At 40.9% G+C, this 11,087-nt stretch overlaps 1 protein-coding gene across 2 annotated transcripts in view; it reads left to right on the forward strand.

Moving 5' to 3' along the window:
• Positions 1-11,087, forward strand: part of ACSL1 (acyl-CoA synthetase long-chain family member 1) — a 51,654-nt gene that overhangs the window by 29,663 nt on the left and 10,904 nt on the right. Inside the window, exons 7-13 of one of the 2 annotated variants that reach the window (XM_011959546.1) lie at positions 710-809; positions 1,031-1,209; positions 4,457-4,489; positions 4,621-4,672; positions 5,191-5,264; positions 7,950-8,027; positions 9,964-10,098. In XM_011959546.1, coding sequence (XP_011814936.1) covers positions 710-809; positions 1,031-1,209; positions 4,457-4,489; positions 4,621-4,672; positions 5,191-5,264; positions 7,950-8,027; positions 9,964-10,098 — 651 coding nt within the window. Of the gene's footprint in view, positions 1-709; positions 810-1,030; positions 1,210-4,456; positions 4,490-4,620; positions 4,673-5,190; positions 5,265-7,949; positions 8,028-8,092; positions 8,171-9,963; positions 10,099-11,087 lie in introns of both variants that reach the window. The other variant, XM_011959545.1, reaches the window with a different exon arrangement.

The raw sequence follows: 11,087 nt of genomic DNA on the forward strand, positions 1-11,087 counted from the left end.
AATTCTTCAGGCAGATTTTAATTTCTCTTCCTTCCTTCTTTCCTTCCTTCCTTCCTTCCTTCCTTCCTTTCTTTCCTTCCTTTTCCTTTTCCTTTTCCTTTCCTTTCCTTTCCTTTCTTTTCTCTTTCTCAATCTCTCATCTTTCTCTCTCTGTCCTCTCTCTCCTCTTTCTTTCTCTCTCTCTCTTTCCTCCCTTCCCTCTTTCCCTCCCTCTCTTTGTGCATACATACATACACACATACAGGATCTCACTCTGTCACCCAGGCTGGAGTGCATTGGTGTGATCACAACTCACTGCAGCCTCAACCTTCTGGGTTCAAGCAGTCCTCCCGCCTCAGCCTCTCAAGTAGCTGCGACTACAGGTGTGTGCCACCATGTCCAGATAACTTCTGTAGAGGCAGGGCTTTGCCATGTTGCCCAGGCTGGCCTTGAACTCCTGGCTCAACTGATTCCCCCCACCTTGGCCTCCCAAAGTGCTGGGATTCCTGGTGTGAGCCAGTGTACCTGGCCTTAATTTCTTTTTAAGAATGGGGCAAGTGTTTTGTTCTCATTCTGAATCCCTCATAGCACCTGGCACAGAGTAGTAGATAACACAAATGTTAATTTTGCTGCGTCAAAGGTTTTCACGTTGAATCTCTCTTGAGTATTGTTCTTATTGATTCCATGATGACATCTTGTTTTCTCTCCCTGACGTTTACTGTTTGTTTAGTGGGTGATTATTGAACAAGGATGCTTTGCTTATTCGATGGTGGTGGTTCCACTTTATGATACCCTTGGAAACGAAGCCGTAACGTACATAGTCAACAAAGGTACGTCTATGATCTTTGCCTGGATTATTGGCATAGTTACTGGTTAGGGTCAGTGACTTTGCATTTGCTTACATTTGATTTGACAAAGATTTTACATGTAAATGTATATTTACCTTTTTATTCAAAGAAGGTAGTACTTCAAGTATCCTTGTGCTGGATATGACAGAGTCAGTCTTTTAACATCCCAGAGCTTATTCTTCATTGTATCTTTTCATTTACAGCTGAACTCTTTCTGGTTTTTGTTGACAAGCCAGAGAAGGCCAAACTCTTACTAGAGGGTGTAGAAAATAAGTTAACACCAAGCCTTAAAATCATAGTTCTCATGGATGCCTACGGCAGTGAACTGGTAGAACAAGGCCAGAAGTGTGGGGTGGAAATCATCAGCGTGAAGGCGCTGGAGGTGAGTTCCCTGCCTCCTTCCCCGAAGGCTTTCCCTGGGGCCATGTTGGCTCACACGTGCTATCCAGTGCTATCTAGTGCCATCATGCAGTCCCAGCGCTGGCCAGTTGCCTCCGCAACCCATGAAAGAGAGCAGAAATTTCTGTCTCATTGCTGGAGAAAGGATTCTACATGTGTGCCCAGTGTTAACACATCACACCTTACCCAAGTGCTTTCAGCACTCAGATATTTATTCCAGAGCACTGACAAACTGTGCCCAGAAATGCCAGAAATGGGAATTACAGCTTCAGGCAGGTGGAACTTTCAGTTTCTGTGTCTTCTTTGGGCTTTAATGCCTTTTACTTACTAATTTGTCTTTAATGCCAAGCCAAATATAGAAATCAGCCTCATCGTTCTTTTCCCTGGGTGGCTCATGGAGAGTCCTGGTGAGTTTCCAACATACATGTTTGATTTGATTTATTTTCATATTGACTCTTTTAAGAGTCATACCCATCACAACTTTAAAGGCAGCCAATCCAGGAGAATGAGTGAGGTCCATGCTCAGCATGGGTGCCTGATGTCAGATGATACAAGAAGTTGATCCCCGTCAGCCGGACTTGGATTACAGTTCCATCCAAGAGCATGACCAGAGGGGGATCTTTTTATGTACATATCATAGGAAGTCATAGGAAAATAGAGTCAGTCATTCTCTTTCTGAAGGAGTTAGAAATATTTTTCTGAAACTGTTATAAATAGGATTTTAAATTTTTATGTGTAATTTTCCTCCTTCTACAAAGAATTTGAAGCTATGAGTAAAGATCAGTAAAACCTTTCCTGAGGAACCTAGTAGGCACAGGAAAGCTCGTGTGTTCTAACAGAACTTTCTCTCTCGTGCATGTGTGCGTCCCTGCCCAGCTCTCTCTCAGTAGCGTGGAACTGATCCTGTAAGTGCTGACCCGCGTGCTTCCTTGTTGAATTGGAGTTTTAGTTAGCTTGTTACCTGGTGTTTCCCCGCTTCTCTTTTTTCACTTTTAACCCCCTTTTACTCTAATGTGATCTCTTTTTCCCTTACCTTCCCTTTTTCTCCCCCGCCTCCCCATCGATGCTGGAATTTTTCTGGTGTTTTTTGACTGCTGTATGATAAAGAAGTAATGTTGAAATTTAAAAATTATTTAGATGATTGAAGATTATAATATGAAGTTTATATTAAAATATTAATTTATAGAAGACATTGTTTTATACTTACCTGCTTAATATGATTTATACTTAGTTTTTAAAAATATTCTAAGCAAAAGGTGAAGGTCTAAAGAAAAGAATTTAAAACTAGCATTATGGTTGATCTTGTGTTGAGTTTATATTAATGTATTTTTTTACAGGATCAAAAATAGAAATTTTGGTATTTGGAATGTTTGCATTTTTCAGTATTTTAATTATGAAAATTTTAAACATCCAAACAGTTGAAAGAATTGCATAGTAGACAGCTGTATACTCACCACCAATTGACATTTTAGTATATTTGCTTTATCTCTTATCAGACCATCACTTTATCCCTCCATCTTATTTTTTTGATGCATTTTAGTAAGTTGCAGATTTTATTACCCCTAAATACTTCAGGGTATTTATCATTAACTAGAATTCAGTTTTTGTTTATGGGTGGTTTTTTTTCTTGGAACATAAAGATTTTTTTTTTTCTTTAAATAATTGTAGTATTTGGCCAGGTGCATTGGCTCACTCCTGTAATCCCAGCACTTTGGGAGGCTGAGGCGGGTGGATCATGAGGTCAGGTTGAGACCAGCCTGGCCAGCATGGTGAAACACCGTCATACTAGAAATACAAAAAATTAGCCTGGCATGGTGGCGCACACCTGTAATCCCAGCTGTTCGGGAGGCTGCGGCAGGAGAATCGCTTGAACCCAGGAGGTGGAGGTTGTAGTGAGCCAAGATTGTGCCACTGCACAGCAGCCTGGGTGACAGAGCGAGACTCTGTCTCAAAAAAAATAATAATAATAATTACAGGATTTTTCCTAAGTGATACCGTAAGAGAGATGTAAGGCTGTGAAACTTTCGTGGCAACAGTGCACTAATTTGGATAATGTTTGTTCCCAATAAATTAAGAGCCAAATTGTATGTAACTGGGGCTTTATTTTATTTAACATCAATTTTTGAAAACTTGGGCATCTCCCGAAGTTATGTAAGAATTTTTAATAGACAAGTAGAAATCTGGAGCTAATAAAGGTTATTTTGAAAAAAATATACAGAATTATTGCTGTAGCTTTTGGCTGACCTCTAATTGGATATATTAGTTCCTGTTCTTAATCGGTGGTCTGCCACTTACATCATTTAAAATGGAATTAAGATTGAAAACTTAATGGATGCTGGGCAGAAACTCACCGAGCCCTGAGCACATCCATCTAATTTCCATGTGAACTGAACATGTTCAATGGCATGTTCGTTCCATATCCTCATTCACGCTGTTCCATTTTAATAGGAAAAGAATATAAATCGTTCATTTGTTAAAATTAATAGATATTAAAGTGGCCACCAAGACCGCACTCATGCAGTCAACCAAACCCCATCAGTGGTAGTGGCTGGAAGCCTGCCGCTGGGAAATGCTGTCCCCGCGCAATGCGTCATTCTTAACCTTTAAGTCCATTCAGGAAATAGTCTTCGAGGTTCTGCTGTGGCCTGTTTTATCACTGGAGGCTCCCAAATCCTATCTCCACTCTACGTGGGGAGATATTTGAGCAGATATTTGAACCTCTCCAAAATGGCTAGCATTTCCACCGAGCAGAGATTGATTTTCCGTCTCAGATTGCAGATGTCAGTTGTGCAGAATGCGGGGGTGAGGTCGTACTGTGCTCTGATTTGAGGAGCCTGCAGAGTATCTACAGTATCTAGTTATGGTTAAGAACAGGGCTTTATTAAAGGCCCTAATAAGGAGTGGAAGTGGGGACCAGAAATGCATTGTAAAGACTTTGACTGCTGTATTTTAATACATCCTATTTCAAAGGCCAGTCCTATTATCATCTGTGTGGTTTTATGTAAGAGAAGAGATAACTGGAAAATGGCTTCTCAGAACAATGAGTAAATATTTTGGTTCTGGTTAATTAAAACTACCATAGTTTCTTTAATTAGAAAATTATGCTGTTTTCGAGCCAGCTGTGAATGAAGCCCACAGTAAAGCCAGGTTTAAGTGCCTTGATGTGACCTTATCCTTTACAGTTAGAAAACATTTCCATTTAAAATGACTTTTTTTCTCTTCTAATTAAGGACCTGGGAAGAGCCAACAGACGGAAGCCCAAGGTAAGCACACTGTGTCAGACCCTGCTCTGTCGTCTTTGTAGTCTTCAGTATCTAGCCTGGTACTTTGTGGCTTATAGTTCTCTTTTCTGTTCTGATTTATATCAGCTTTTTTTTTTTTTAATCTTCTTTAGCCTCCAGCACCTGAAGATCTTGCAGTAATTTGTTTCACAAGTGGAACTACAGGTGAGTTTTGAGATAGAATTGCTTCTACATGTGGCAGCCAGTGGGCTGTACTCTCTCCCACCTCTTTTGGATGACTTATCAGCTAACAGTAGATGGACCGAAAGCAGAAGAGAAGGAAGCAGTTCCAGTGCTGTCCTCTTGTGCTATGTGCTATCTTCCTGTTGCTATTCTCAGAGTCCAAGAGTGCCGGATAATTCCTCAAACATTTATTGAAGGTGATATTAGATTCACCTGTCTCCCTAGGACAGACTAGATCGGTGGCTCCCAGGGAGACAATTTCTGGTTTTTCTTCTCTTATGACTACGTATACCCTTTAAAATTTGCCCATATTAATAAAGGTTTTCAAAGATAAGTCAGTGAAAGGATTGCAGGTTGCTCAGGAATTTAGTGTTCAACATTTGGCTTTCACGATGTATCTTAACAGTAGGGGTGTCCGAGGCCCTAATTATGCGGGGTTTCTGGGCCTCCTTCGTTTCTGTCATTCTTTAACTTTGTTCTGCTTCATATGTGCTCCACAGGCAACCCCAAAGGAGCACTGATCACTCATCGAAACATAGTGAGCGATTGTTCAGCTTTTGTGAAAGCAACAGAGGTAACTTTTTGGGATGTTGTCATCTTTCCTCACTGGTTGACATTAGTCCTTGAGAATGAAAGTGCTGAAGGTGGCACCACTGTGTTAGGCCCGTGTGGTATTTAGAAACGAGGTGACATACGGATAAGGTCAGAACTTTAGGCCCAAGTCCACCTTCTCTCTTTTTTCACTTTGGGTCTAATCGCCAACCCTTCTCTGTGATAATTAAGGTGAATTGACAGATGAAGTTCACTGCAACATTAGTATAGTGAAACTCTATTTGGATATTGCCCTAGAAATATATCCAAGAAAGGACAGAGAAGAGATGGACTGTCTTGTGTTTTTATCCAGTGTCCCTGTATTTGGGAAATAATTTATTTTAAATTGGCAATGATATGCTAAAAGTTTTTGAATTATCATTATCTGTTGTGGTCAGTGTGACTTCCATTGCACTAGAAGTATTAAAGACTTGTACTTCAACTGATTTCCCATACTTTTAAAGTTTACTACCCAGTGTCTTAGTCTATTCAGGTTGCCATAACAAAAAAAAAAAAAGAAAAAACCCACACACTGGGTGGCTTATACAACAGACATTTATTTTCTCACAGTTCTGGAGGCTAGAAGTTCAAGATCAGCTGCTGGCAAATTTGGCTTCTGGTGAGGGCTGTCTTCCTGGCTTGCAGACAGTCTCCTTCTCCGGTATCCTCATATAGCCTTTCTTCCGTACATGTGCGAAGAGAGAGCGCTCTGGTGTCTCTTCCGCTTCTTATAAGGACACTAGCCCTATCAGATCAGAGCCTACCTCCAAATACAGTCACAGCAGCGCCCTCTCTACATTGGGAGTTAGGACATCAACGTATGAATTTAGAAGGAGGTGACGTGATTCAGTCCATAACACCAAGAGCCTATTCCAAACTTGCCCTTTATAAAGGTGCTTATTGAACAATATAATGCCTTTTCCTCATACTCTTTTTTATAGTTAACATAATTGGCTTTTGCAGTCTCTTTGGGAGTATTCTGTAGCTCTGATTTTTGTAGCAGGAGCCTGAGCTTAATGGCTTTGGGGAATGGACTTGTTTGGTGGCTACAGAAAACTGATCTTTGAGGGATTGTGCACTTATTTTACTTGGCTCACCCTTTCCAAATACCCTTTGTAAAGGTGTATACTTTCTCAACAGAGTTCAACATTTAGTACCTTACCAAAGTGAAATTTTAATGTCGTAACTGGCCTTCGAAGAAAACTTAAAATGCATTGGTGGTTCATTGAGGCAAATGATTACAGAACTTTGTTTAAAGTCAATTATAATGTCAAATCAATTACAGTATCAGTTACAATATCTGTCTTCTTAGCTTTGTAAAATGTCTAATCATGATCATGGACAATATTTTTGTTCTAAATCAGAATGTTGAAAAGTATAGGTAGAATGGAGTCTGATTTCTCATTATACCAATATAACAATTTCATCCTGAGAAGTACTACTTGGGATGCCTGTCAGACTTGAATAAAATCAAGCTGAGATTACAGCATGCTCAGCCCACATCTAGTGCTTCTGGGGCTGCTGTGTGTGCTCAGGATTGACGCTTTCATCCATTGTCACATTATTATCAAGGGTGACCCAGCTTTAGGAAAGGAAAGGGCATGGCTCAGAACCTGGTACATCATCCCCTAGGTAACGACAATGCCCTCATTTCTTAGTTGGTGTGACAGCAGCTGCTGTTGGACACCCCCTGTTTTGGCCAGAATTCTTTATATTAAAAACATGAATATTCTATGCAAACCCTCACTGTGCCTGCCCTAAGTAAGGCCCATTCTGAGGGAAACCAGATGTCCAAACTGAATCTGTCTGTTTAATCATCATGATCAGTATTTTATAGGAGAACAAATTCCTGGGTGCCGGATCTGAGGTTGCATTAAACAAATTATGTAAAGTAGGGCTTTATGTATTTATATATTGATCAAACTCAAAATACTCTAAGGACCTTGGAAATCCACCTTCTTTTATCTTCTTTCCTCCTTTCCCTTAGCAACATAAAATGCAATTTTATGTTGAAATGGGACCTGTATTTCTTAAGGTAGAATTGAACTTGCTGGGTACTGGGATACTGTAGTGATGAAATACTGATTAGAGCACATAATCCCTTAACCTTCCAATTTGGGCAAAATTTTCCTTGTTTTGATTAAAGCCCTGAAGTGAATTTACTTTGTCATTGGGAGTGACTTCCACTTTATTTGAATAATGAAAGTATTGCTTTTTTTTTTTTTTTTTTTTTTTGAGTCAGAGTCTCACTCTGTTGCCCAGGCTGGAGTGCAGTGGTGTGATCTGGGCTCACTGCAGCCTCCGCCTCCCTGGTTCAAGCGATTCTCCTGCCTCAGCCTCCTGAGTAGCTAGAATTACAGGCATGTGCCATTATGTCTGGCCAATTTTTGTATTTTTAGTAGGGATGGAGTTTTACCATGTTGTCCAGGCTGGTCTTGAACCCCTGACCTCAAGTGATCTGCCCGCCTTGGCCTCCCAAAGTGCTGGAACTACAGGTGTGAGCCACCATGCCCCTTGCTTTTCATTTTATTCTTTGGTGAGGAAAAGTTGCAGACCATAAGCAAAAGCTGTTTCTCCTCAGTGTTGAGGTACTATGTGCTCAGAAATAAAATGGAAAGTTACTGGGAGTCTTAATGCTTTTCTGCCTTGCTGGTGTCTTTGCTTACAGAATTCAGTCAATCCTTGCCCAGATGATACTTTGATATCTTTCTTGCCTCTCGCCCATATGTTTGAGAGAGTTGTAGAGGTAGGCATTTAGTTTTGTTTTCCTTGCTTGTTGTGTATGTTCTGCTAAGTTGTTGTGTTTTACAGAAAGCACTTCCCTTGAATGCCAGTGACACACACATTTCATTTTTACCACTTGCACACATGTATGAACAGCTCATGAAGGTAAGTGTGACGTGCAGACTGTCATCTCTATAAAGAATTCTTTGCTCAGCCCCGTTTTAGAAATGGTACAGATTATTTGAAAGAATACAAATTCTTTTTCTGAGTATGAACAGGATACTTGAATTTAATCACTCATTTTAAAATTAGGAGCTCAGACTTTTGAAGGATACTAATATGGACATCAGTCCAGAAAGATCAACTATAAAAGAAAAGTCATTATTATTTTAGTTCTACAAAGCCTGGTGAGGCCTCTGTTCTGTAAGAAGTCTCTAGTTTTGATTGTGCTTGTTCATAATGGGCAAGTTGGCTTGAGACTAATTTTTTCAGCAATATTCTAAGTGCCCTTGGAAAAAGAGAATGATCCTCCAGTTGACCTTTGCTTAGGCTCCCTGTAATCAACTGTGTGACTAATTTTAAAACTGACCAAGAACCACCTTTTTTCTTTCTTTGACAATTTTGGATTTTATACTGTAGGAAAAAACAATGAGCACCATTCATTCATTTAGTGAGTAGTTACTGAGCTCTAGCTGTGTGCCCGCTGCTGTGTTGGAGACAGGGGTGACTAACAGCCAATGCTTTGGATGGCAGCTGCCCTGTCAGATTTGCTCACCCCAGAGGATTGAAGGCGATTACATCCCATCTGCCATCTGTTCCTTCTACGTCCTGCACACCTCAGGATCTTCTGGGCTTACGAAGCAATCTCAAATGAGTTGCTGTACCTAACAAGTTTTAGAGGGGTGCCTAGAAGGCAGGCCACACTGAACAAAAGCTTTCTGAGCTGTAATTGTTAAACAGTGAACCTTTTAACCTTTAAATGGTGTACCTTTCTTGTGGTTTCAGCTTTTAAGCCAGAGAACGTTTGTACTTCCCTTGTGTCACCTTTTGAATCTTTAGGCAAACTGTCAGTTCCATATGGCTTGCCAGTACGGTTTGTACTCAACAGGAAAAAGATTGTGCAGTGTATTCTAGCTGAATGGCAAGCCACTTTGGTATTAGATACCCTGGTGTCACAAATTCATCATACTTAGTGGCCTTTCAGAAACTTTTAGATTCAAACAAAAGAAAGTGAGACTTTAACAAACTTGAACTCTAGGCAAGAAGTTAAGTTTTTATTTGGAGAATAAATTAAACGTAAAGTTTCTGGAAGGCTATATAAATATATTTGAGACAGAGTCTCCCTCTGTGGCCCAGGCTGGAGAGCAGTGGCACGATCTTGGCCCACTGCAACCTCCATCTCCTGGGTTCAAGTGATTCTCCAGCATCAGCCCCCCCTAGTGACTGGGACTACGGGCACCTGCCACCACGCCCAGCTAATTTTTGTTTTAGTAGATGTGGGGTTTCACTGTAACATGGCCAGACTCATCTGGAACTCCTGAACTCAAGTAATCCACCCACCTTGGCCTCCCAAAGTGCTGGGATTACAGGCGTGAGCCACTGCACCCAGCCACTAAAAATATTTAGAATATGTAATACCATGTCATTCATTCAACAGACTACCACTTACCAGCACACTGAAAGAGTAGAATCTCTGTGGTCATCACTGAAAACGACATAGCCTGGTTTTTTACTAAGTCCTGTATCTTCAGGATAACCAAGAGAAATACCACATTTCCATGTTGTACAAGGACTAGCAAATGCACATTTTTTTTAAGTTACCTATGTTTAGGAAATTTAAGATTTCTGGAAACTGGCCTGAACTGCTACAACTGAAGCGTTGGGTGTTGTCCATGTTGTGTGCCGCCTGCTGTGATGATCAAATGTTTGTTGTTTCCATTGCCCCATTGCCCCTGTAGTGTGTAATGCTGTGTCATGGAGCTAAAATCGGATTTTTCCAAGGAGATATCAGGCTGCTTATGGATGACCTCAAGGTGCTTCAACCCACTGTCTTCCCTGTGGTTCCAAGACTGCTGAACCGGATGTTTGACCGAGTAAGTTCCAAACTGCAAAGTCCCAGAACTGAGCACTGACTTGGACGCAGGGGCTTGGGTTTGAATTGGGCTGTGCCGTGTGCCATGTGCATGACCCTGGACAATCCTCTCAATCTTGTAGAACTTCAGTTTACTCATCTGTAAAGTTAGGATGCATTTACCTCCCACGGTTGTTGATAAGGATTATAAGAGAAAACACATGAACACACTTTGTAAACCTGGTCAGAATACAAGCGTAAGGTGGGAGGTTATTTTATTTTTACAATAAACACTTGAGCCCCTGCTTCCTCGTGTATAACATGGACTGTTACCTCTTTTCTCCTACTGTTTGTCTCCCAAAGTTGCTAATGGGATCACATGAGAATAGTAACTATGAAATGGTTTTCTTCTTTGTAAAGCTCCTTGCATGGGCATGTAAAACATTACTTAATTGGCCACACTGAAAGAAGTGACTAAGCCACAGCAGAGCCCAAGAGAACACCAGCCCCTCTGTGGTGGGTATCATCGCATGGACCACACAGCCAGGGTCAGGCGTGTGGGGCACGAGCAGGCAGTCTCCAGAATTCGTTTTCACTTAGAGGCAGGACTTCCGTTATCTCTCAGAACCTTGTTATGTTTTTAGTGGTTCTTTTTAAAAGAACAACTTTATCAACATATAATACTCTGTATAATTTGCGGATTTAGAGTGTATAATTCAAAGGTTTTGAGTACTTTCACGGAGTTCTGCAGCCATCACGACAATCAATTTTAGAACATTTTCATCACCTCCAAGAGAAACCCTTACCTATTCTTTAGCTGTCATCGCCCAGACCCCCTCCACCCTTCAGCATCCACTCATCTGTGTTCTCAATCTGTGCATTTCTGTATTCTGGACTTTTCTATGGATGGAATCATGCCATATGTGCTCCTTTGTGACTGGCTGCTTTCACGAGCATCCATGTAGCACATATTTGCTTCATTCCTTTTAATGGCCAAATAATATTCCACAA

Source organism: Colobus angolensis, unplaced genomic scaffold (genome assembly GCF_000951035.1).
Source record: "Colobus angolensis palliatus isolate OR3802 unplaced genomic scaffold, Cang.pa_1.0 Scaffold5, whole genome shotgun sequence".
NCBI classification, from domain to species: Eukaryota; Metazoa; Chordata; class Mammalia; order Primates; family Cercopithecidae; genus Colobus; species Colobus angolensis.